Source organism: Motacilla alba, chromosome 1A (assembly GCF_015832195.1).
Source record: "Motacilla alba alba isolate MOTALB_02 chromosome 1A, Motacilla_alba_V1.0_pri, whole genome shotgun sequence".
In the NCBI taxonomy this organism is placed as follows: Eukaryota; Metazoa; Chordata; class Aves; order Passeriformes; family Motacillidae; genus Motacilla; species Motacilla alba.
In genome coordinates, this window is record NC_052031.1 from 50616501 (window position 1) to 50643743 (window position 27243).

Consider the following 27243-nt stretch of genomic DNA (forward strand, 5'->3'; position numbering starts at 1 on the left):
TGTGTCCCAGACAGGAGAAAATGCAGGAGCACTAGGGGAACAGGAATATGTAGGAAATATGTAGGTCTCCTTCATGAAGAGCCCAAAGGATTTGCTGAGGCAGATTGGGAGGGTGGGATTTAGGGATGGGAAAACCTGAGGCTTTTCCTGTGTTTTAGAATGCTGTATGGGAATAAAGTGGGAGGAAAAGTAATTTTTGCCTGAGCCACTGAGGGAAAATGAGGATACATGGTAGAGCTGGATGACCTTGCAGGTGGAAGGGCAAGTGGTAAGAATAAATAACTGAAAGGAGATTTTCAGGACCAAGCTCTCAGGGCCAAGGGCAGACAGGGACATTCAGAGCCATGATGAGGAAGGCCACTGGTAGCCATCAGTTTAGGTTTAAGATGTAGGGCCTGCATTAGAACAAGCCAGGAAGAGTTAAAGTCTGTGTGGCAGCGTTGACACTGGAATTTGAAAGGGCAGTAGCAAGGATCCAGAATGATAAACCTAGGAATAGTGTGGAGAGATAAGCACAGCAAGCTGTGATGCTGTGAACAGCAGTGGCTGGAGACAGCGTACCTAGGTGAGACCAGAAGAAATAGAGTAGGTATGCTGAGGGCGCTAGCAGACTATCAGGGTGGAAGAGTGTGAAGAGATGTTGGAAATTCGTATTTGAGTACTGCTCTTCTGAGGGAATTTCTGAGAGAAGGGAAATAGGTATCTACAACTGGTACCCACACATCTTCATAAACACTTTTAAAACACAAATTAATTCCACTGCTATATCTGCTATCTCTATTTTCCTTTGCCAAAAATTATCATGACCTTTCTGATTAAACCCTTTTTTTTTTTGGCGGGGGGGAGGGGGAAAGTGGGCAACAACACATACATTTATGCCTAATTGTGATGCTGCATCATGAACACATTCAGGAAATGGAAAGAGAACCTGCATCTCCACCTGACCAGGCAGAAATGCCCACTACTACTTGAGCATTGATATCTCACAACAGAAACTTCACAATCAGTTCATACAGCAGAAGGGGTGGAAGGAATATTTTCTGTGTTGGTTTCCCTTCTCTGCTTTTGCTAATTCATTTTGATTCCTGTGAAGCATTGCTCTCTCTTAGTCTAACAGTTATGTGTGGCAATTGTGGGCCCACTCTAGGAGTTTATTTCTGTGATGTTGGGTGGCTTCAGTTTGAGGACTGTAAAACTGGAAGTGTTGAGATTCAGGTTACAGTTGAAGCATCAAGCATAAAATCAACTTGTAGGCACAGAAGAACAGAGTATCTAGGAAAGATGTCTTGCAGTGTTAAGATAACACTTTCCAGTGCTGTTGTCAGCAAAGAGAGGCTGCAGTGAATGTGAAAATGTTAGGAAGGAATTCTGATGGGCTTGGAAAGGGTAACAAGTATAGGTTTCTTCTAACAGGTAAATGCAGAGGAAAGGATGCTGCAAGTCACTGGATGAAGGTATCTGGGGAGGTAGTAGAGGAGGTAAAGGAGCATTCTTGGACAGTATTGTGGAACTGGGTAAGAGCAGGAGGATGGTTCTGGTACGAGCAAAAGCAGAGTAATGCAAACCCTGCGCTCTTGTTTCTGTCCCTTTTGAGGTATGGAGCGATTTCCCTTCAGCAGAGTATGTAGTTGCTCTTGATGACCCTCACAGCTAAAGATTGCCAATAGGTTGGCTTTCCCTTTTCACTGAGATAAAAGTGATCCCTGAATGCCATCTTGGTCCACAGCTGTTTTGATATCTGATTCCTTTCCCTGTCCATGCCTCTTGTGTTTTTCCTCCTGTCTCTTCATGTGGAAGTCTTATATGTCCCCACAATTCTGCTACGCCTCCCATGATACCAGCCCTCCCCATGACCTTAAGGCTGCTTATTTCCTCCCATGTACTTTGCTTTCCAGGATTAGAAGCTGTGGTCAGAAAAATAGCCACTGGTCATTCTATCTACTACCACCCTCTCCTACCCCTCTCCATCTGGTGCTAGAGAAGAGCTTGTGCCCTGTTCAGCTGGCTAGTTCTGGCACAAAGCTGGACTGGTATAGGAGTGAGAGGGCTGTGCCCATGTTGGATGTGTATCTCTGTGTGGGTGAGGAGCATCCAAGGCAGGCACCCTTTCCTCCTTTTATCAGACTCTACTCATTTATTTTACCATCTGTTTTCCCAGTGCTGGAGATGATGCTGGGGATATGTGACTTGGGGCACTCAGGCAGAAACTGGCCTGCACAAGGCCGGCCATGTGTTTGCCTCCTAGCAATGCAGCGGTCAGCAGCAAATTCTTTGCTGCTGCCTCCTCTCAGTATGGGAGAGAGCAAGTGTGGGCCTGCGTGTGTAGGAAACACAAAGAAATGCAATGTGGCAGGGGGAGAAAGGGAGAGAGACACTGGGGTACATGTGTATCAGCTGGAGAGAACTGTGGGAAGGAGGGACAGACAGATGGGCAGACTTGGGGAGAAGGAAGAATGGATTGAAGAGAGGGAAAAACATACAGAACTGTGCAGGGAGAGACAAAGAAACAGTGGCTGGGGGGCAGCAATAGAAAGGCTATGAAGGAAGGAAAGACGGGCAGATTTGGCAGGGTTGTGGTGTGGAAATCAATGGATTGTCTGTGGGAGAGAGATGTGTGCCAGCCAGGTACTACACTCATGGGTAAGTGGATAACTACAGAGGTGAAGATAAATTCTGTGTGTATGTGTTTATACAGGTCTGTGTAAGGGTGAGCTGAATGAATGGGAGTGAGGAAGGGGAGGCATAAGAAAAGAGGACAGTGAAAGCAGAGCAACAAAAGAACAATGCTAGACAGAGTTGAGCCCTTGGAGTGCAAACAAGCTGGCATCAGGCAGTGGGGAGGAAGGGATTTGTATGAAAAGAAGGGAGACTAACTGCATTTGTATGTTTGGGGCTGAGGTTTTCTTATTGGAACCTGAAAGAGGTGGCAGGGCAGCCATCGGAGCACAATTCCCCAGTACTAAACAGAAGCATTTTTACGCATTCAGGGCTCGCTGCCAGGGCACAGAGAGACCCAGTGGACCCAGGAATGTAAATGCCACTGTTAGTGCAGTTTCCTACCTGCTGAACTGCAATTTGTACCTGAGTGTTTGCAGCCTGTGGACTGCCTATTTCAAGCATATCTGCTTGACTATTAGAAACTGTTTAAGATGGCAGCTCAGGTATTTATTTATCCTCCTTTCCCTTTCCTCTTGCCCTTTTCCTCACAGTGTACTCATAATAGAAAAGGAGACCTGAAAAAGTAGTGCCCAGATTCACAAGCGCCTTCTTATTTCTTCTGCCTTGTTTCACAGACACCACTTTGCTTTGCTGCCTGACTTGACTCTTCCCTTTGACCATTTCTTTTCTCTTCTGTACTTTCCTCTACCTTTTTTTCCCATCTACTTCTTTCTCTCTTCCTTCAATTTTCTATAATTTTAGGATTTTTATTGTCCCTATAACTCCATCCCCCTTTCTCTATTGTGTTCTAGACTAGGAGCCCTGTTTCTTTCCTTCTGCTCCTTTTCTCTCTCCCCGATTCCTCCGTCTCCTTCTGTCTGTGCCTGTGTGCCTGCTTTCTCTCACTTACTGTCTGTCTCTATTGAACTGGGTTGTGAATTCTGTTGGCATCAGAGTGGGACAAACTGTAAAACCGAGGTTCCCAGAGGGCTAAGTTGTGTTAATTTTATTTTTACAATGTCCTTGGATGTGTAAAGGTGTTTGTTTGAGGGGGAGGATCAGTGCATGTGCTCCATGTGGGAGAAGAGAGAGGAGTGCAGGCCAGAACAAATGAAGCTTATAACCAATATAGGTCAGTTGCAGAGAAGAGTCCGAATGGTCTGTGAAATAGAGAAGTGTTTTGTCATTTCAGACTGGCTAGTGGAAAGATGGCAAATGAATAGTTTTATTTAACAGACATAGGAAAAGGATCCTGTCAGAGAATGCAGTAGTGATGAGCATGGGAGGAGGACCAGCTCTGCGTAGGGGATTGCTCATCTCCCAGCCGTCCCCGTAACCCAGGGAAAAAACAGCCTTTCTCCTGCTCTGCGCTGCCTACTCCTGTGTATGTGTGCTATGGACTGCAGAGCATGGCTGAGAGAGGCCTCGCTGTGTCCTCTGCCAGACTAGCTTACTGTGTTAAAGAGCATGACAACTGAGCAAATAAATTAGAGAAGCACAAAGGAGAACCATAATTCCACACTCTTGGAGGATGGGCTGGAGTGCTTGGCCAGCCTCTGCTGGGGTCAGCTGCCAAAGAGACCCACATAGTGGCAGAGAGGCATCATCAAGGCCCTTAGCATTGTCTGGTGGAGCTGTATGAACCCAGTGCACTGCTGGGAATTGTTTCACTCTGCATTAGGCTTCTCACTTCCCATGATTTGCTACCATATAAACAAATGCTGATTTCTGATCATTCCTAGAAATTTTCAAAAGTGGTCAATAGCTGCATTTGACTGAAAGTGTCAAATACTGATGAACCCACCATTTGGCCTTGGAATTTTTGATTAATTTTCTATTAAGAAATTCGTTGGTTTATGTGATCAAAGTTATTATGTTAAATGACACTAAAACATCAAAACAGAAATCTGGATTTTCAGAGGTGTTTGGAGCCCCTCTGAATTCGATGTGAGATGCTGACTCCTTAGCACAACTGAAAATCAGGACAGTTCCTCACTGTCTAAACATGGAGTTAGAAGCCTAAATAGACTTACGTGTTTTGCTTCCTTTTTTAAAGTAGGCCTTTATTCCCAAGGCAGAGAATACCACCTCTTGACAATTTCTATCCATGGAATACTCTTCTATGCATCACCATAATGCTCCAGTCTAGCATCTGACTGGCTTAATCTGATGTGTTTAACCTACTTCCTCTATAGGAATTCACTTGAGGGATCCTAAACCATTACAATGGTAATGTGAAAACAAATCCTAGGAATTCATACAATACAAGAGCTCTGTGGTCACGAGGTATCATCTGACTTGCTCGGAAGCAGTGTCTTAGGTACTTCTACGCCTCATGGGATGCCTCCCTGACTATGTGGGACTACAGAAGTAAATCCTTCTCACACTGAAACTGGTAGCCTGTTTCTCGCATCAGTGGGATATGCTGATTCTGAATTCTCTTAGAATGCCGACTCACTGAACTCCTGAATAGGTGCTGTGATATGTGCTGCTGTTGATTTGTCCCTCTGAAAATTCAGAGGGATGAAATAGCCTATCCTAGACACTAACCATTTCTCTTCCTTTTCTTGGGATGTTCCTTCAAGAATCCTTTTAACCCTGATACACTAATTGAGCATCAGGGAAGTTAAATGTCCAATATTCCTGCCTTGATACCCTAAACTATCTGACAGAAGGAAAGCTTGGGGTATCCTAAAGATGAAAGTTTGCACAGCTGTCTTGCAGTACTGTCTGTGTCAGCACCACCAGACCTAGGAGACCAAGTGTGTCCATGGAGGAAGCCCCAGTGGTACCTCTGTGGCTGCAGAGGTCTAGATGGCAAAAGCTCATATTAGGGCTGGATTGTGGCTTTAAATGATGATACTGGATAGATGCGGCTGCACAAGATCCTCTTGTCTGTCCCCATCTGTGCCCTTTACACTGAAAGGAAGACTGATATCACAGGATATCGATCAGTGTCAACACAAACTATCCTCACTGTATGCCTCACCTTTACCTCAGCATTTATCATTGCACTGATGCTTCCAAGAAGATTCTGAAAGCGTTTAGAAAAAAGTAAGGCCTTTCTCTTTTTTTACTTATTCTCTGATTACACGCTCTTTTTTTTTTTTTTTTTTTTCTTTAAGAACCAAACCACAGCCTGTGTACATTTCCTCAGGGGACTTTCATAAAACTGTATGTCAAGAAATGATGACTGCTTTTAATTTGGACTTTCTGAAGCTGACCAGGAGAAACCACCCATTCCATAAGAGACAAATCAGGAGTGATGGTCTAATCTAGTTACGGTCAGTGGATAAATGGACAAAGGCTTTACTGGGTGTAACATAGTTATTGGTGCTTGTATTTCAAGCACAAAGGGCAGTGTGAGACCCATTGCCTCTCTGATCCGTTCTGGAGGCTCTTCCCTGTGCCTTAGACCCTAGAGCAGATTCTGATTACAAAACCTGTGCCAAGAACTTTTCACCAACTTTTTGTTGCCTGGAATATGCTTTCAGGGTTGGATGTATGTAGATGTCAGTGGGAACTGCCTGGCTTTGGATGTGAATGTGAGCTAAAAAGAGAATTTCTATGAAGGATCTAGGGATACAGCAAAGGTGAAACAATGGCTGTATGCTTGTGAATAAGTGTGTCTCAAGCTGGATTTCTATGGTATATGGTTAATGCAGGGGTAAGAGAGTGTAGAGGCATGTATTTATTTATACTCAAGATAGTCCAACATGAAGGTAGCCTGGGATTATAGATTAAGTGTAGAAAAATGTGTGTTCTGGAGAGGATTAGTATGAGGCACAGCATCTGAGTGGGGAAGACTGTTTTTAGTTTAGCATACTTATGTAAATACATAGGGATAGACAGGCTGGTAGGAGGGGGAATGTTCTCACAACTTATATTCTCTGCTAGTCATATTCGGTTTGTGTGTGTGTGTGTGTGTGTGTGTATATGTATATATATATATATACATAATGTATATATATATATATACATATGCATATATGCTCACTGAGAGTGCTTTGCCAAATACTAGAATTCCAGCTAGAATGACTTGTTAGCAGCCTGCCCTCTGTTAGAGCTAATGGGTTGCAGGTATTGATTTTTTTCTATTTCTATTGATTAGGAGGCTGCTGTACATACAAACCTTCGCATAGCATGGAAAGAGAAAGGGAGGCAAAACAGTTCACATTGCAGCAACTCATAATGGTGGAAAATTCATCCTGGTATCTCAGTCTTTTCCAACTATCTCTTCTGAGTAGAAAAGGAAGGCATTCCTTTTTGGCAGAAATCAACCCTCAGGGCTCATGAGAGGACACTTTGTTTCCCAAACATCTTCAAATATACCATTTAATGGAAGAAAATGTGTGTAAGGGAAAGGGAAAAAGGAGTCTCACATGGAAAGCACAGGAGTTGTAGCTTCAAGACTCAATCTGAAACACTTAGCTTAGGTACCCCTGGGTACCAAATTCATTCATAACAGCACCTAGATCCCACTAAAATCAGCACAAACACTTTCACTTTGGTGTCCTTTATGAACATGCTCTGGATTTTTCAGTGCCTCTGCAAACTAATGAACACGTTACTTTGTAGGAGTGTTATGAGGCTAAATGAACGGTTTGTACAAGATTTATCTTGAAAGAGGACATAAGTGAGAAACTGAGGGACTTCTGTATGGCAGCATTAGAATCTTGGTGCCTGCCACCAAGAGTCCACTCCTGTCTATCGCAAGAGTTTTTTTAGGCATTCCCAGAGCAGAACCCATTTTGCATGGAAATCTGCTCATTTTAATTGACAGACCTCCATATCCCTGTATCTCCCTTCTTCTTTAATTTCTGGTCACAGGGTTACACTAGAGATGACTTTGCTGTAGTATCGATTGTCTGATGTTTAAACTGTGTTGTTTATCTTCAAGTTACATGAACCTGAAGATAAGAAGAGAGGCCCAGGTAGGCTTTTTCCATCTGCATTTATCTCCCTATGTCTATCATGTCCATGTCTTGTTCCTTCACCTGAAGTCTCTGGCAACACCCACAAATCTTTCCATGGCTTTCTAGTTTGTTGAACTGGTCTAAGAAAACCACTAGTATGCAGATATGATGTGAATAATGTTTCTTAAGTGCTTTGGGACCCTCTGCTTTGGGTGTTAGTGATGACTGCTCTGATCACCCCATCTGCTTTTCCAACGATACAGATATGTGACTTTTTTCTTCTCCAGTAGAATATCTTAAATTTTAATTCTCTTTATACACCATATCTCATTTCTCTCTTCTCGGCCCCATTGGCTTCCAGTTCTATAGTCATCACCCTAACCCCAGTTTATTTTTTCTAAATCTCCTCTGCTGGTTCATTTCCCTATTAACACCTCTGCTCTGCCTGCAAATGCAGCTGCACCAACTCTATGTCTTTTACAGCTCATTACAACAGCTCCTTCTCAGCTGGCCTCCCCAGGATGAAGATTCCTAGATCAAATTTTTATACACTATTGCTGTTTGATTTTATCCTGTGTGCCAAAGAGCTCCACTGCAGCACTCAATCCACAAACACTATTCAGTCTCATTACCATACCATGGAGTTGCTTCCGACTTCGTGCCCTTCATCTCGCTTCCTGCATCTTTCTCATGCCCCTTTTTTTCCTACAGCACTGCCCCTTCTCTCCACAAATAGCAGCACTCTTGGTTTGCCATTGGAAGCAGACTTCCTGTGGCTCCCTGTCTCATCAGCTTCTCATTTCAACTAATTTAAAATGTAATTTAAAATCTCTCTATTTCCTCCAGACTATTAATTTCTCTCTCCTTACTCTTCTATAGATGTCATTTTGTGTTGCACTGTTCAGAAGATGCGAATGTAGTAAAAATCTGCCACAGTGGTTTTATTCTGTATTCTTGTTTTGTATCATAATTTTTAATGATTCTTTGTAGGAAAGACGAAATCTCAGCTCAGCATCTAACCACAGCACAAACAGTCACACAGGACAGTCTGGCATTTGCATTGCCTTTGTTCCATTCTTCTCCTGTGGCATTTAGAACTGTAGAGGGATTACTGTGAATGGTCTAAGAGTATATAAGTAGGTAGCAGGAAGAGAATTATTTCTGGAAATTGGGAAGTGTGAGGCAGGAAGCCATGTTTACTTCTGATCCTGAGATGCACTGAGCTCTCATAGATCTGACTTCTGTTAGCCAGAGATTATAGAAATTGCCACCCTGCAAACACGGCCTTCTTACACTGGCAATTTCTTTGGAGAGAACGTGGCCTTCTCTTGTTGCTGTAATACACTATTTGAGAGTACAGAGTAACTGAGAAGCCAACCTTCCTTGGAAGTATGAGGTCAAGATTTCCAGAGTGGTTTTCTTGTCCACGCATTAGATGTTTGTGCCTGATGGATTTGAGTGCAAGAATAGCCAAATCAAGATTTTTCTTCTTCAGAATCTTTCAGACTCCTGGCCCAGGCTTTCTATCTTTCTCTGAAGAATGAGAAGATTTGAATATTGGGGTGGGGTTGGAAAGGAACAGCCACTAACACAAAAACAAAATTCTCAGAGCCCCAAGAATTATTTATTCTTCTCTTATGCCCTCCTCTTCAAGTCCCCTTCCTTCTTTCAGGAGATATATAAGGGGAGGAGAAGTCCTTGGGTGATCTTCCCTAGCTTTCAAGCTAAGAGCCTCATGGAGCCTCCTCAGCACAGGCCATCCCTTATAGAGCCATAATCTCCCACCAGCTTAGGGGTGCTCTCCACATCCCTCTGCCTCCCAAATTCCTTTGCACCAAGGACAACAGTTCAGAGAGCCTGTCCACAAACTACCATCCTCCACATTCTTGCAGCAGGCTGTACTCAGAGTACTAAAAATGCAGAGTACAGTATGCACCTGCCCCCTTGTTCATCCTCAGCTGTTCAGCAGCTCCAGGGTACAGAAAGAGCCCCTCCAGCTCCAATGGCAGAGGGCAAGGCTAGGATTCCCCCAGATGAGCTAGGTACTATGTTTGTTCACAAAGAATATTTCAGTGATCTCAACCTGCACTGTCTGCTATGACCTCTCCCTTTTTCTGCCTTCCCTGGGGCCTCTTCTGCCTGCTGGTGGTGATCTGCATATGGCTGATGCTGGACACCGTGAGTACTTACTGGTAAACCCCTCTACCTCAGTCTCAGCTGTGAGGACAGCCTGGATTGTGCCCTCCAAATGGGGGAAATGACCCAGGGTCTTTAGGGCAGCCAGTGGCTCCCTGGCTGCTTGCTGTAGAGCCCTTCATGTACATGAGTCCTGGGACAGATTGTCCTGGAAGGGCAGTCCCAGTCTGCACCCAGAGAGGGAGTAGGGAGAAGAGGTAACTGGAGTTATGAAATTGCAGCATGGCTGAAGCTCTCCAACTGGTTCAACTTCCCAGCACCCCCTTCTCCCAGCGCTGCTCCCCCGCATAGAGCAGCAGTGAACCTAAAGCAGATCTTCTGGTCTAATTTTTCACCGAACAATGAATTTGATCAGAGAGAAACAAAATCGGTAGCATCAAGAATTAGATTATTTCTTTTCTTCATGATTGTTGCATTAATGAGCAGCTACATGTATAGAACCAGGAGGTGACTAATGTAATTAACCTGGTGTAATGATACTGCTGAGGAAAAGAGAGAGGATTATGACATACTTAGATGTCAGTGTTGCACAATTTTGTATGTGTTCCCTGTACTATCGGGTTGTGTCTGACACAGAAAACTTAAGCAGTGATAGATTTCGGTCTGCATCCATTCAGCTCATACGTCTTTCTGTGTAAAATGAGGATGTGAAAGGTGGATTGCTTTCCCAGGGTTGAGGGGGTGGAGGTATTTAATTTTGGTGGTGTCTTTCCTTAACAAAATGATACTAATTATCATAAATCGTCCTTTCTCATGAAGAATCTTCCCAAAATGTCTGCTTCTTGGAGCAGGCATTACGATTTCAGTGAAATCCCCAAAGACAAAGTAAGAACACGGGGATTCACACAACACTGGTCAGGGGGAGGCAGAGGGACGGAAAACGAACACCAAGACATATGCAACTTGCAGCAAACCCGAGAAGAGTGAAGAGCAAGCACTTAAAAATCATAACGACAGCAATAAAAGCAGAAATGCATGCTTATTTTTAAATTACCCTTCCACGTTACATTTCACCCGCCTCCTGGGGAGAGAAACGGCTGACTGAAGTTTTGTGCGGGTCTAACTGCGGCGTGCAGGTTGCACTCGCAGCTCCGGGTACCTACGGCGGGGATGCGAAGGAGGCTGAGCTGGGGAGCGGCGGTGGGGGGGCAAAGGCGGTAGGCGAGGGAGAGACCCAGCGCCGTCTTCCCCTGGGCTCCGCGGCGGCCGCGGGGAAGCGACCCTTGCCGGTGCCGGCAGCGGCGGGCGAGGCGCAAGGGCGGGGGCAGGCTGCCCCCCCGCCCCTCGCTGCCTGCCTGCTGCCCGTGCCTGCCCGCGCAGAGCGGAGCGGGGCGGAGGAGGAGGGAGGCTGCCGCCCGCGGATGCTGGGGCGCGGGCGGCGCGGGCAGGGCGGGCGGCGCGGGCAGGGAGCTGTCCTTCAGCACCGCGGGCCGCGGAGCGCTCCGCCCGCACCGCCGCCCGGGGAGCTGTCCTGCAGCACCGGCGGCCCGGGAGCGCTCCGCCCGCCCCGCCGCCCGGGGAGCTGTCCTGCAGCACCGCCGGCCAGCGCCGACACCAACACCGCCGCCGCCGCCGCTGCTGCCGCTGCCGCGGGGAAGCCGTCCAGCGCCGCGCCGCCAACGCCGCCGGCTTGATGCAGTAGCGGGGCCCGGGAGTCGCCGGGGGCCGCCGCGGGGCAGGGCGTGCCGCAGCCGGGCTCCGCTCCGCGACCCCCGCCCGGGAGGGGCGCCGCGCCTGTCCCCCTCCTCTCCCTCCCCAACCCCCCCTTCCAGGAGCCCCCCTCTCTCCTCGCCCACCTCCGCCGGGAGCGAGCGCCGCGGCTGTGCGGAAAAGCCATGGGAGGCAAGACCTCGGCACCTGTTCAGCTGAAATCAAGGGCTTACAGTATACTGGGCACTCTGGCTTGGTGGTAGGAGCGAGCAAAAGGAAGGAGAAGCAAGCAAGAAAAAGTGAGAGAGGATTGGAGCGACTGCCGCTGCCGGGAAAAAAAAATAAAAACCCAAGGAAGATAACTGGGAAGGAAAAGGATTTTCATGGCGCAGGCTGCAGAGCTAAGCAAGAAGACTGAAGGTTGCATCTCTGCTCTTACAGTCTCTAACTGTCTAGGTCCAGATAATGAGAGATTGTGTTGAGGATGCTGCTGCTGCTCCCCTGTTCACTGTGGAAGCCATCTCCAAATTAGCCATTACATATGGAAACTGGAGACCAGAATTTTAGAAAAAGGGATTAAGGCGTCTCATTTTGGGGGGGTTCTCTCTTTATTTGTTTGGTTTTTCTTGGTTCTTTTCTCTCTTCTTTTTTTTCTTTTTCCTTTTTCCTTTTTTTATATTTCAACCAGAACGTTTCCGATTTAAAAGGCAAGCCTCTTCCCGTGTGGTCTTTCTAATTTACACTCTTTTCCGTGGGCTTTCTTACCTCCCTTTTTTGATATCTCTCTCTCTCTCTCTCTATACCCATTATATTATTAGTCGGAATTATTATTCTTTTATTTTTATTAAACACACACACCCCAAGAATCAGAAGGCGGTTGGGTATTTGTATAATGAAGAATTATGGGGCTCTTTGACAGAGGTGTTCAGATGCTTTTAACCACCGTTGGTGCTTTCGCTGCCTTCAGCCTGATGACCATAGCTGTGGGGACCGACTACTGGCTTTACTCCAGAGGGGTTTGCAAGACTAAAACTGTCAGTGAGAACGAAACCAGCAAAAAGAACGAGGAAGTCATGACCCATTCTGGATTATGGAGAACCTGCTGCCTAGAAGGTATTTGATTCTGGACCTCCACACCCCCCCACCCCTTCCTCTCCCACCACCCCACGTTTCTCCCTCCTCCCCCCAATAAATCCCTCCACATTCCACCATTTTCTCACTTCATTCCTTTCGCGGTGGATTGAGAGTGGTGGGCTCAGTTACTCAGAGCACAGAGGCAAGAAGACAGGCAAAACATTCACTGTTCTGTTCCCTTCTCCTTCTTTCCCACTCTGCCCGCTCCCACCTTCTCCAAAAATTCACTTCCTTCCTCCAACTAGAATAATGTGTGTGTTACAAAACCACCGAGAGAGCCTTTCAAAAAGCAACTATGCAGTCTGCCTGTCTTCAGCTTGTTTGTATTGCCTGGGTAAGCAATGCCAAAATGCTGTGTTATTGCTGTGCTCCAGCTGCAACCAGAGAGTGAAATAATTGCTCTCTTTGCAAAAGGTTTATTTGCAAAGATAAGAACTGTGAGTGAGGGGCAATGTGGGGAGGAGGTGATTGCAAAGCACTTTGGATGCAATTTAGTTCACTTTAGGAAGGAAAAAGAGAGAAAGGGAAGCAACCGTGTTACATCCAAAATGTCTCATACAGAATGATACCAGACATCTCAAACAGAGTTCAGAGCATTTTGTAATGTCTGTAGGCAACCACATCTCACTGGGCTGGATGCAGAGGGGTCTAGTTGGCTGCTGATTGGTTTGGTTTGGGGCTGGGGTTTTTCCCCAGTTTGTTTGTTGTTGGGAGGTGGGTTTTGTTTGGGGTTGGTTTTGGGGTTTGTTTTGGCTTTTTTTTTTAAAGATTTTTGGTAAAGGCTTAAAATAAACAAGTCTCTGAATGGAGAAATCAGCTAAAGTCTGATGTGGTGAAACTGAACAGCAACTCAGTGACATGTCTGATGACAGAAGAGACACCACTGCAGCCAACTTCTGGAATCAGACATTTTAAAGGGAGATGGAAAGAAAAGAGGGACCAGTGATTCACTTTTAAATATGTGTTGCTGAGGTCTGCTATTGGCATACATGTGGGCTGGGGAGGTGGTCTTCAGCCTGTGCTGGAGGGAGAGGGGCAACCGATGTACATGCATGGTTTATGTTACACACGTAGTGAGGAGAGAGTGAGAGAACAGGAGCACACATTACAGCCCGTTGTGAAAGCCCTGTTTGTGAATCAGCTCCCAGCTGGACAGGCTGCCGGGGGTTCATGGACATTCAGGGATAAGATCGGTGTCTGCCGGTGTCCACCGGAGCTGGGTGTGCCTGGAGCTCCCTGTCAGGAGAGAATGGCAAGTGGGTACCGCAGAAATGATTTTCTTAACCTGGCAGTGGGAGATGGAAGGCAGGGGAAAGGGTGAAATAAACTATGTATGTTTTGATGTCTCTCACCAAAGACAGCTAAAGCTGCTGTTTGAAAATGGTTGTGTCCAGGAAGAAGCATGAATTTCCCCACCACCACCACCCCCCCCCCCCCCCCCCCCCCGTTCTTGGTGCAAATGGTTGAGTGATGGCTGGACATGTTTTGAATAGCTAAGTGACTTCATTGAGCGATGGTCTATTTGACGCATACTGCATTTAGTGCCCTTTGTCAACCCAAACTGCTGCCTTTTAACATATCCTGCAGAGGAGCTCTATGCTGAATACTATATGCTGTATCCACGCCAGAAAATCAATAGCAGTAAATTAATGGGGGATGTTTTAAACACACTTGCTCACACACACACGCAGATTTCCTGCAAATAGATGAATACATAGAGGTATATATTAATAAAAAATGAAAAGCCTTTCACACAGATATTCATTACAACCAGGGAAGGAGACATCTCCTTAATTAAAAATTAATGAGAGGGAGAGGGGAAAAAAAAAAAAGCCCAAATGCAAAGCCATGCAGGGAAGAGAGGCTGCAGGTTTGAACTCCCTTCCTGAGCCGTGTTCCCAAGCTGGAGGGCGGAGGGAGGCTGGAGTTGAGATAGAAGGTATGAGGACCCCAGCCAGGAGAGGCAGTGAATTCAGATCATGTCTATCTGCCCACAGAGCCGTACTCAGAGGGACGCGGTCTGAGGGGGAGGAGGAAGGGGCGGGTGAGGTTTGTCAGATTGGAGGAGCTCGGGGCTCCTTCTCCTTTACATCTGACAGGACCCCACAGGCACTGTTGAGAAGCGGCTTGCATGGCAAAAGAATGTGCCAGGATGCTTCCAATTAAAAGCTTTGACGTGCCCCCAGCCCCCGTAATGTTGCGCTGCCAGCCCAGGTCCCCTGTCCTCCCTGCTGATGCTCTCTGGTGGGCTAAAACCATAGCCCTGCATGATTGGCATGAAATTCAGCCTGAGCGCAACCTGCATGGCCCTGGCAGGGTGCTCTCACTCACCCCACACGCATGAGGGTTGGGCTGACCCAATCCCCCAGCTCCCGAATGCTGGGCAGCAGCAGCAAGTGGGGTAGGAGGGTGCAATGCACCACAGGGGAGCTGAGCCCGGCTCTGAGTGCCTTGCCTGAGGGCACAGGTTGCACTAAAACTTGGATAAAGACTTGGTTTCAAGAGCATCTCTGCAGAAGGCAAAACCATCCCCATGGGCACACGCTGAGCAGGGCCTGAGCATGGATTTGCCTTGTGAGGTGGCACAGCATAGGTTTGGCACTGCCACAGCTGGGATGCCTCTGCATGGCTTCCCGCAGCCCCACAGCCTGCATGGGGTGGAGACTGGCACTCCCTTGGTCCCAGGACAGCAGAGCCAAATATCCCCACCAGCCCTTGGATGGTAGGGCTCTTACTGTCACGTCTGATCAACTTAGTCGGGGGGTATCTTCTTTCTTCCTGTCATAAGGAATCAGAACAGCGTCCCTGGTTGATTCCCTCTCCCTGGTGAAAAGTTCCTGCTGGTGAACAGGAGAGAGAAGGATGCAGCAAAGGCTCCTTTCTCCCATGACACATATAGTGGGTAGATTTATGGAGGGAAGAGCTTGGTCTCAGGAGGCTGTAAAAAGGACAAAAACCTTGGGTCTGTGCACAGCCTGCCCACAGTGTGGCAGAGGCACCTGATAAAGGATGTGGGGCAGGCACTTTTCTCCCTGGGGTAGATGTCAGGGCAGGCCTATAGGGTGAGGGGAAGTAGTGAAGAGGAGGGCAGGAGCCTTTGTAACAAGAAAATAATCAAAGGAGGAGTTCAAACTGCCATCTGCTACTGGTAGGAAGCCTCTGATAATGTTGCCTTCATTTCTGGAAACGTGGAGGAACGCTGGCATTAGTCAACACTGTAGGCTGTCAGAGATGGCGGACACCTCATGTTCATGTTATCATACTAAATTGTCATTTCTCTTCTTGGCCAAGAGATGCGGTACCAAAATGGTGCTGGATGGATGTGAGTACTTATCTTGGGCTCTATGCACAGATACATTGTTGTCAGAATTGCAAGCTCCTCTTGGAGAATTTGGTTCCCAGGCTTTCAATTTTTGGGTTTCCCTCTCTTCAGTCATTGTATTCCCTACAATGGACTTTCAGTCAGCACTTTCAGATCTTTGTATTACTTCAAAGAAGAGTGTAATTTGGGAAGTTCCTGCTCTATTGGGATTTCTTTCCCCCCTTTCTTGTGTCCTACAGTGAGCCCCTGCTCCATGGTGGGACTCAAGCAGACCAGTGGTGTCAGTTCACATTACTGTAGATCATGTTTCTTATTTTTTCCCTAATCTTCCTCCAGATGATTCTCTCTTAGACTTTGGGGTTGCCCACATATGTCTCTGGGCCATTCAAAAGTCTCTGCCCTTCAAGAAAAATTCTTTTTCTCAGTCCTTTAGCTGTATAGGCACAAAACACACATGAACACTGAACAATTGAGATCTGCAAGCTCATGCCCCACATGGATGCTGCACCTCTTACAACTTTGAAGTGGCTGCGGACATTCCAGCCTAATTCCTTCTTGGCACTGAATGTTTTAAAACCACTTTTTATTATGAGTGATGCCTTGTCTAATTCTTTCATTAGCTCCTGTAGATCTCCTACAGGATCTCAAAAAGTGAGGGACAATGCCTTATCAGGGTCTTATGAAGCAAGCAAATGAAATGCATTTCGTATCTGTAGGTTATTGGTTTTGTCATGTTGTCATTATTATTAAGAAACGAATAGGTCTGGGAGGCTTTTGTACTGAGAAGGCGGGAGAGAAGAGTCCAGGGCAGGCAGGCATGAGTGATGCACATGGGGTTAGACATCCCTGTAGATCTGACTGGTGTGAAGGCAAGTAATTGAATGGATGTTGGTGGAGAAAATAATTCCTGCCTAGAGACCCTTCCCAAGGAGAATTAATGAGCTGATCTGTTCTCTTTCCAACTTGTTATATCTGAACAGTGCATGAGAGCTAAGTGCTGATCCAGTGTTTGCAAAAATGAAGAGCTGACAGCAAAGTGAGGCAGGGCACAGGCAGTGGACAAGCTTCTGCCAGATGATTCTGGCACTGCGTCGCTTCCTCTCACTGCCTTCTCCCACTGCCTTTTGTTCCTGGTGCACCTCTTTCCTTTCACATCCATTTTATATGTAGTTTTTTTTCCCTGTTTTCCCTCTTACCTTTCATGATTTTATTTCTTTCAGCTGTTGTTTCCTGTCAGTGTCCCTAGTTTTGCTCTCAGAATTGCCTGCTGTCCTACTTCCAAGGATCCACAAATCTACAAAGGGCCTTTTCCTTTCATCCTTGCTGACCTAATCCAGGGCCTTATCTGAAAATTCAGTGGGTGTAGTAGTAGATTAAATCAGGGTCTCTATGTCTTCACAGTTCGGGACCAGGAGCATCCTAGCCCAGCTGTGAGATGCAGCAGGAGGAAATGACCAGGCACAGAGCTGATTGTTGCTGGCATTGCATCTGATGGGGAAAAAAGGATTCAGAGTTGGACAGGCCTTGGGTGAAGAAGACAAAGGATTTTAAAAAGTGGGGTGGCAGATGGTGAGGAAGAATTACTCAGGATCCCAGACTTGGGTGGGTTTGGTTCTCCTCTCAGCTTAAATTCACACCTGACTAAAGTCACAGAGAAGGCAGAGATGTGAGGGGTTGAGACCTGCAAGCTCAGCTCCTTTGTAAGATTTGACAAGGAAATGCTGTTCCTCACTAGTGAGTTGCTAGAACAGACTTCTAAATTGCTTTTAAATTATGAATTTTCCTGCTCACATAGAAAGAGCAATGGGTTAATACTGTCCTGAAATGCACCAGAAATTGCCTTGCTGAAAAGAGTGAGAGTGCAATGCAGTGGGAGGGACATGGAGGTTCAGTGTGGCAGCAGTAATGTATAAAGAAATTACACAGAGATAGAACAAATGTCTCTTTGCCAGGGAGACCAGGAGCTATTCCTATCTAATGTTTCCCTTTTAACCCATCCCTTTCCCCATGCAGCCCTTTGAGCCCCCGTCTCACTTGGTTGTGGTTTGGTACGATCTAAGCAAGAGTTTTGGGGGAGGAGAACTACTGAGGTTTGACAGCAGAATCTCCATATTTATTTAATTTAAAAGCAGTAGCGAGGCGGTTGCCGGGGGGAGCAGGGAACATTTCAGGCTCTCAGATGGCTCTGCCCCCTGCCCCTGTTTTAAGAGCAGATTCCCAATCAAGCATACCCGGTTTATCCCAGGGGGAGCCCTCGCTGCTCCATTCTGCACTGCTTCTCCCTTCCATATCGCACTCGTTGTCAGGGGATGTGCTGCTGCCTTCCTTTCACGGGCACGAAACCTTCCCCCTTGCAGGGGGCTCTCAAGGAGAGAAGGGGGATGCTGCGGGAGGAATGGCTTACAGCAGGGTTCCTGCTTCATGTCATCCCTGCTCAGCCCCCAATCCAAGGCAGCAGCCACCCAGTTAGGCAGCCACTGGTTAGGCATACGCAGAACGCAATGTAAATACAATACACCTAAAAGTTATTTTTCCCTTGCCTATATAACCCCAGCTTTTTCCTCACCCTCCATCTTTGACTCATTCTATCCATCTCCATTTTAATTTGTTCTCGTTTCCCTCCCCTGTTTTTCCTCTTTATTTTTCCCTTTCATCTTTATGTCTCTTCTGTGCTTTCTCTCAAAAGCATCTTCTTCATTATTTCTCCCTGTTTGTCTCCAAGTTCTCTGAGGCCCATCCCCCTTGCTCTGTTATATTATCCAATCTTATATTATCCTATCCTCTGTTATATTATCTTGTCCTTGCTCCTCTCTGTCCCCTTTGCTCCTGCTGTCGCATTTCTCTGTCCTCTTTCCTCTTCCCCCTGCCATCATTTCCCCCTGTCTTTACCCCATCTTACATATAGAGTCATTCCCTCCAGCTAAAGGACCCCATTCTTTTGGAGCTGTGCTGCCTGTGTGCTCTAAATAAACACTTTTCCAACCTCTTTCTGGCTGTCCCCCTCCTCCTTTCTCCAGCCAGTTCCCCCTCCTCAAAGCAGTGTATGACACCAGTTGCTGTCCCTGTCTCCTCTTAACTAGCAGCCCAGCTACCTCTGAGGGGGGTGAGACCCGAGCCCCTCCCTCTGCTCCCCTCATTGCTCACTGCCTGTGGTCAAGCCAACCTCCCTCCACTTTGCTGCCTCCAACCTCCCATGGCCGGAGGGCTCACTGGCAGCTCAGCTGATGAGCTGGCTCATCTGCGTGCAGCCAGCAACTGGGCTGGAAGGATCTCATGGCAGCCCTAAATGCCCTCCCTGGCAACCCTCAGACATGGATCAGGCCAGGATCCAAATGGAAAATAAGGGTCTCTCAAGTCACAACCCTGGGGCAGCTGTTATGCACTACAGTGAAGGATCTCTGGTTGTCAGGGAGAAGAGTCTCAGCGAGCAGTCGTCCTTTTTGAACTGTTTTCAGGGGAACGATTTCCTCTGAGATTCTCAGGAATACCTAAGGTGGGGAGGTGAACGAATGCCTGCATGAACCTCGGTGAGGAGGGGCAGAGGCTGGTGAGAAAAGGGGGACTGTGTACCATGCAGGGCTCTACATGAACTGTGGGTGCCAGAAACGGGGACACTGCTGCTAATGGTCTATTGCAGCACATGGCTGCAGACAGAAAACTCACCACCAGCAAGTCCCCAAGCATAAGGAGTAAAGCAAAGGGGACAGCAGAGTGCAGAAGCAAGGGCTATCCAAGGGTGGGGTGTTGCAAAGTCAGAATAGGGTTCATAAAAGGGGGACAGGGACAAGGAAGAGTAGGAAGGTTGTGTATGAAGGCTAGGCATGTTTGCCTGGAAAAGGTGAACAAGAGGGAAAGTGATTGGATTGTGTTGAATAATGAATGGACTAGAGAAGGTGGATCAGTAGCTCTTGATTTCCCCATTTTGTAACACACAGACAAGAGGACCTGACATGAGTCACAGGAGACCCAGTTAAAGCTTTCTCATTTGATGCATATCAGGGCTGTGGAGCTCACTGCCACTGGAGCTCTCATGGCCAAGATTTTAACAACATTTAGCAAGCAAGTGGGCATTTACGACAGAGTTCACGAAAATTAAGCATCCTCCTAATGGATGTGAACAGCATTTTGGGTGTTTTGTAATTCAGCAATTAAGCCAGTCGCCATAAAAACGAGGATAACATTTCACAAGGGCAGTCTATCCCCTATCTGACTGCCATGTGGTTCTCGCCTCTTCCCTGAAACATTTGTCAGGGATTAAACAGAGCTCAGATTTACTTAGTCTGGCATTTCTTTTGTTTCTAGATGCTATGCTGTGCAGTTGCAATGTAAGATGCAAACTAGGCATGCATTTCTGCTGGTGTCAATGACCACCCTAATTTGACAAATTAACAGTGAGTTTAAGTATTTCTATCATATTTTGCGAGGAAGGATCTGGGATAGAGAGCAATTAAGAGCATATGGAATTAAGTGGAGTCCCTTTTTTCACACCCCAGGGTATAAAGTAAGTAGTTGGCAATGAAGGTGCTATATATGTGCAAAGAATTATTATTGTTGAAGTCTCTGCTTCACAGAAAGCAATAGGCTTTGGGTCTCTTTGATGCTATCACAACTAAATTAGAAACAAGGGTGTCTCTTTCCTCTTGTATCTTTGGAAATGATTACTGCACTGGCATCTGATGACGTACAATACTGTAGTGTTTCTATGCACAAGAGATGGAGGCCCAATTCTCCCCTCGTTGCTCTGATGTAACCTCGGTGACTCGGATGGAACCAGGCTGCTTACGCTGCCTGTGTAGGCAAGGGGAGAGCGAGGCTGAGGAAGGGCTGTGCGTGCTTTCAACATCCATGCCCCCAAGGTCACCGCATGTCCCCGCTCCGCCAGTGACGTACCAAACAAACCAGGGGCTAAATTCACTTCTAAGTGTATGTGGGTGCGACAGCCTCAAAGGTAATGAGATTCTGCATTTATTTATGCCAGCTGTTCACCAAGTCCAGCAGTTCCTTTTTTAACTAGTCCCATTTTCATCATCTTTCACCCTCATTAGGAAAATTCAACTTGTCTGCTCTTCCTGTGGGGCAAAAACTCTGATACAGATTCTTCACCTTGGATGGGTGAGTGTGTAAAATGGCAGAGGTGACCATGAACTTGCTGGCATTCATGTTTCTCTTTCTCTTCTTTTTGCATTTCTATCTTTATCTGAATCTCTCTTTTTATTGACAGCTTTCTGTCTCCCAGACCCATTTATTCTCCTTGTGTTACAGAAAAGCTCTACCATAAAATTCCAAACTACTCAGTCAGAGTTTTCATACCAAGCCCTGCAGGACAGGTGAAATCCACTTCTGTTTCTGTGGCACAGGCGACTAAAGTATTTATACTAGCTTCCTGTCAAATCTATAACTCCCCAGAGAAGCATATGGACTTTATGCTGCACTTCCTATTCCCTCAGAGCATATACTCCTGTCTTCTAGCTGTGAAAAACAGAAAATGAGGATGATATACAAAAACTTGAGAATGCAATGTCATCCTAGTCATGGGTAGGGATTTTTCTGATGTGTGTTTTTGCTAGAAGCAAACACCTATAAATTTCTGATTTAGCTTGTTGTATAAAGAATACATTCTGTCAAATAAAGAATAACACTACCCACCTCCGTTCCTTGGATTTTCTATCTTTTTCTGATTTTTCTCTTCCTATTTCTCAGTTTTCATTCTCCTTCTGAACATGATTTTTTTTTTTAGTGCTGGTTTTATTTTTCTCCTCCCACTCCTTCAAAACAACATTTCATTCTTAAATTTGTTATCACTCAGGGAACTTCTCTCTTTCTTCAGGTCTTGTTTATATCACCAGTGTAGCTGCAGTGAGATGGGTCATGCTTGAACACTGAATATTTCCCAGGTTTATGGGTGTGTTCATTCACTATCACAGATCACTGTGAATCAAACTACTTTTCAACCAACCCTATTTGCTGACTTCTGCAATCTCATTGTGACCAGTCCATTGTAAACAGTAAATTTCTGAGAACCTGTTCCTGGAGCTTTATCTCCTCCTGAGGATGTTGCATTATATTTTTCTTTCTTAGTTCAATTTTTTTCACCTTTGGTTTTCATTTTTCTTCATTCTCTCCATCATTCTTCTTCAGAATTTGCTGTTTCTTAATCTCTTCCCTTTTTTCCACATCATCTCTCATGTCTGCATTTTTCTCCCACAGTCCTAGCCCTTGATGACATTTCCCCTCTTCCCTTTACATTTCTAGACCATAGTCGTCCTGGGTAGGAACTAGTCCCCTTGATCCCATCCCATTCAGCCTCTTTGGAGAGGAGGTGGAAAAGGACTCACAACTAAGCCTGTTCAAATGTGCATGTGTGCACATGTGCACACGTGCATCTCCTCTCAGATATTATTGGCATGAAAGATAGGTGGTTGAGATGAAGTGGTTTGATTTTGACTTTTACCTTTCAAACAGCCATGAGGAGCCATTCCCAAATGTAGATGCCTCCCAGAATTGACTTCAGAGTACAGGGTCTCAAGGGACCGATCATCAAGAATTTCTGCAGCTTTGTTTTAGATTCAAGCATTGTCCTTTTCCGGAGGCTGAGGGTCATGGGTTTTTGAAGGGCAGTGGCAGAACCATGAAAGAAGACATTTTTCTCTTGCTCATTTTTGAGTGAGGAGTGAATGAACTGTGATAAATATTTTTCTGTATATAACTAGAGCTGTCTCAAAGAAGTGGCAGAGGAAACAGATGGCAGAGGCCCTTTATAGGCAGCTGCTGTTGTCTCTTAAGGTGTCACCATCACAAGAAAAGTGGTTGTAATTGGGGAGCTTCAAGATCAGTAGCGCCTGAAAGGACTTGAGCAGAAAAGAATGTCATCGTGCCTGAAGGCAGGGGGAGGGAGACGGAAATTAAATATTCAGAGACAAAAAGTACAGGGAATAGGTCAGAGCCACTATGAAGTTTTACTGAATTACACAACCACAGGATGGATGGTTTCCCTGTGTTTGGGAATTCCTAATTGGCCACAGACGGTAGGAACATTTTAAGCAGAGCGAAGAGTTGGTTTAGTGTGTTTTGGGGACAGCAAGAGGGGCTGATGTCCAGTGGAAAAAACTGAGTGAGAGTCTGAGATCCCCACCACACTGTGGAAATGCAGTTGGGCAGGAGTGAGGAAAGGTCCAGGAATAGCTATCTCCAGGCTCCTTTCTCCTGCAATTGCTTCTGAGCACTACTGCAGTGCATGCTTTTGGTATGAGGGATGCTACACTTTGGTTAGAAGCTTCTGTCCCAGATATTCCTCAAAATGCCTGCCTGGAGCCCTATGATCTCAGTGCATGCAGCATAGAGAGAAACTGTAAGTTGACCTGTGAAATAACAGAAGTGGAGACATGTAGCTGCATCCTAAAGAAATAACCAGGCTTTGGTTCTTTCACATCTTCCAGGCTTGGGGGGATTGCACAATGGGCTAGACCTGTAAGTCTTCCAGACATAGAGTTGTTTTAATCTCTCCTGATGCCCATGTGTCTCCAAAAGTAGGAGGCATGTATTTCTTTCAAGGAGGAGAAAATTCACAGAAAAAGTTCAATAGGAGAATTTGGGAGGAAGCCTGGGAGGATGATAGGGTGTCTCATGAAGTGCAAGGGTTTGGGGCAGCAGAGCAGCTGTGAACAGGCTTGCTGCTGGAGATAATTGGAGCTCAACATTGCACAGTGTCCTTTAGCTGAGGATTCCATTGGAACTGTACTCAATAGCCTCAAAGGGAACGACTGCCAAGAGCAGAGCAGAGCAGTGCAGCTGCTTTGCTGTTGGGAAAGGGAGCAAAAGAGAAAATAATATGTCTACCCTGCTGAGTGAACTGCAATGCAAACAGCAGCGCAGCACAGGAAAATGCATGGGAGTGACAATTTTTCTAAATTTTGGGTGAGCACCTAATCATTGCACAGCTCTTTCTCAATCATTGTTCCGTTCTTCCCCTCTTCATCCATCACTTTGTCCATCTGTTCACAGGAAAGCATAACTCAGAAAGGACAAGAATGACTTTCCAGGAATTAATTCCAGGGGCTGTCTAAGATCACAGGAGAAAGGTGTTTTTCCGTGTGCTGCATCATTACAGCTTGGCCCACATTTACAGGAACAGTGAGGGGGGAAAGCATTCAGAGCAAAGCAAGACTGTGAGAAAAAGCATTGTGACAATATAAAGGCACCAGGACAAGGGAGGACTTTTATTCTTCTGCAGAAACTGAAGGGATGGGTTGTTTCTGGGAATAAACTGACTCAGCTGTGGAAGAAGGCATCTCTGTGTGCTGGAAATTGAGGGACATTTGGGGCTGGAAGGGTCTGTGACAGCTGGAAAGCACAGCTGACCAGAAGGAAACATTAGGCAAGAGACGACCCAGGACTTGGCCACAGCATGACAAGGGAAGGTGGTAATAGGAATGCAGTGTGCATGCTGGAAGGAGATAATTGAGATACATGGTCTGAAAGAGGAAGATGAGTCAGAAGAAATCCTGGGACTCAGAGGTAGGAGAGGTTTGAATTGCTGAGAGAAGCAGGAGTATCAGCTGGAGCTGATGGATGGAGAGACAGACCTCCTCATCCATCTTCTCTGAATTGTGGAATGGGATGGATTTTCACCTGCTGATGCCAACATCTACCACCACTAACAGCGCTCCCTCTCACTCCTTCCCACCCCAGTCTGTGGGAGAAAGAAGGGTTCAGACGTAGAAAGACTGGGCAGGATCACTCATATATACCAACCAGTCTTGGACCTCCAGCAATTTGGAAAGTGTGGCCAGTGGTTTTGACTCCATACAGTAAAGTTTGAAAAAGGAAAGAAGAAACAAACTAGTTGGAGCATGACATTTTAGACTTGACTTGGTGATGCCAAGAAAGGCAGGCACAGCCACCTCATATATTGAGGCTCTGCGCTGGTCTCATTCTGGAAGCGCCTGAAAATTTGTCCTCCTTCTCGAGTCTTTGGGTACAGTTTTCATGGCAAAGAACTCATGTCTTGGCTAGATTATTTTTGGTAAAGCACAGAAACTAACATTTAATGCTCTTCTCTGGCTGCTGTTCTTTGGTGGAGATTTTCTGAGAATTTTACCTTTTCTTGCCATTGTGCCATTGCAGCTGCACAAAAAAATGCTTCACATAGGGTGGAAACACCTTTATGCTAGACACTGTGCACACACAAAACTGTTGTCCCTACATCAAAGAAGTGACACTCTAAGATGACAAATGACATATGAAAGGCAACAAAGCAGAAGACAGCAAAAGTGTACAACTTGTTTCTGTGTTGTTGCTTTTGACATCACTAAGAGGGTATTGTATCTGGAACTGACTTCATCTCCTTCTCCAGGCAGAGCTGAATGCAGAACAGGCCCCGCCTGCCCAACACCAGGCAATGCCCGGAGGAGATTCCCAAATAACTCTAAGCAAGTTAGCTGAGGTATTTCAAGTTCTAATGGCTACTCAAGCGTGGTGCCCTGCACAGGCAAATTAGCTGTGCATCTGAGAGCCGTCAGGATGCAGTGCTTACTCCAAAACCCATGCAAGGTCACATTCCATTGTGCCATGGGGACTTTGTAGTAAGAGCCTCTCTCTGTTCTCAGTCCAAATCTAGTTCCCATATCCCCAAAGAGGCATACCTAAGTGACTGGAGGGGTTTTTCCCCATGTTTAGTAACCACAGGTGGTCTGAAATAAATGAATGAGCCTATCTCATTCTGTCTCTATGGGAGGTGCATTGTGTTATTTGGGGTTCTGAAATGGAGCTTGGCCCAGACGTGTGTGCAAGTGCTTGAGCAATTGGGAGCCAGAAGATGCCATCACAGCTGGATTTCTCCTTTGCAGTTTTAGCAGGCAGGGCTGAAGGACACAGAGACTAATCTCCATGTGACCTGCAGATCCTGTCCTTTCACATGAGGGCTGAAGCTTGCTGAAGAGGCAATGCTGGAATGCTTTTGCCCATGTGGTATCTGCCCTGGGGATACACGGCCACTTCTGTCTCTGGGGTTGTCACTTACCAGGGAAAAATTCATTGGATTCATGACAAAACTGCAGGATTTACCAGCAAAGAAATAGTTTGTTCTCAAAATAAATAAAATCTGATCTGGAGGTGGTGATTTACTCAGACACCCAAGAGATCACTTATTTTGAGTATCTTGTTTAATTCTCACTGAGACTGCTAGTTTTGTCAATCTACATCTTAGTTTTCTCAGGGAAAAAAAAAGCATAATGTATTACAGGGCTTCTTCCCATAACAAAAATGAAGGAAAAGATTCAAGGAGAGGAAAGCTCCATGCTCATCACTTCACTGAGCTGCACCACAGCAGGGACAGTGGTCAAACCCACATTCAAATAAATTCTTAAGACCTATATGAAACTCTTCTCTTCCTTGGGATCCACATGAAGAATTAGATCTCTGCAACAGATACACAGTCAGTAGCTTTTCCTAAATAATTAACTAATCAGAAAGACTAAAAATAGGCTGCTCTGGAACATCAGTTCAGCCATTTGGAATGTAGAGCAAATGGCACTGAATGTGTTTAATGAAGTGAAAGAGCTTTGTTTTTAATCACTGAGCTATTGATAAATTGTTGATAGGTGATCAAATGTGGACTATGCTTTCAAATGTTGTGACTTTTTGAACCTGCCAAGACCCTCTTGAGCCACTCTTGATCCTTTCACTGCTAATGTAGTAGGACTTCCTGCCCTTTTCAGGATCTAAAATAACTGTAATGTCATCTTTTTTTTTCCGGGTAACAAACATCTAGCCTCTGGGCCAGTGATCAGTTTTCAAGACTAAATGTTCATAGTTGTACAAAATCAGACCCTGGGAACTGGGTCGGATATGTGAGAGAAGATGACAAGATGGGAGGCAGAGCATTTCACATCTCTACATGCTGTTATCAGGATAACACCAGGGCATTAGATTAGGAGGATGGGGAGAGTGAATGAGGGAGAATCTGGTTTTTAATTGTACAGCAGTAAAACATGAGTGGGGAATCAGCATAGACCCTACAGCAAGGGAAGATTTCATTTTCATGCAGGGAAGGAAGTGAGCCGGATCCTCATGGGTGTTAAACCAAAGGAAGTAAGGGAAACTGAGGTTCTAATAGGAAATTTAGGTCTTTTGTAAGGTTTGAGGGAATTCTATTGAACTAGTTTAGTTTATGATAGACCCGACTGGCTGTCCTAGATAGACAAAATCTTCCAGCATGTCTGGGTTAGAGGAAGAGAAAAGAGTCTAAGCAGAGTCCACATGTCCCTTTATTAATGTCATCCAGGATTTCCCCTATATACGGAATGTCTTCAGATGGAATGTAAGCAAAATTATTTGTTGTTTTGTGCTATTAAATGGGCTGAATCAACT

At 45.9% G+C, this 27243-nt stretch overlaps 1 protein-coding gene across 2 annotated transcripts in view; it reads left to right on the top strand.

Moving 5' to 3' along the window:
* The first annotated feature begins 11635 nt into the window (after nt 1–11635).
* The window catches only part of CACNG2 (calcium voltage-gated channel auxiliary subunit gamma 2), a 52792-nt gene continuing 37184 nt past the window's right edge, over nt 11636–27243 (top strand). Inside the window, exons 1-2 of one of the 2 annotated variants that reach the window (XM_038154890.1) lie at nt 11636–11840; nt 12388–12533. In XM_038154890.1, the coding sequence (XP_038010818.1) occupies nt 12392–12533 (142 nt within the window). In that variant the 5' untranslated portion in view covers nt 11636–11840; nt 12388–12391. Of the gene's footprint in view, nt 12534–27243 lie in introns of both variants that reach the window. The other variant, XM_038154889.1, reaches the window with a different exon arrangement.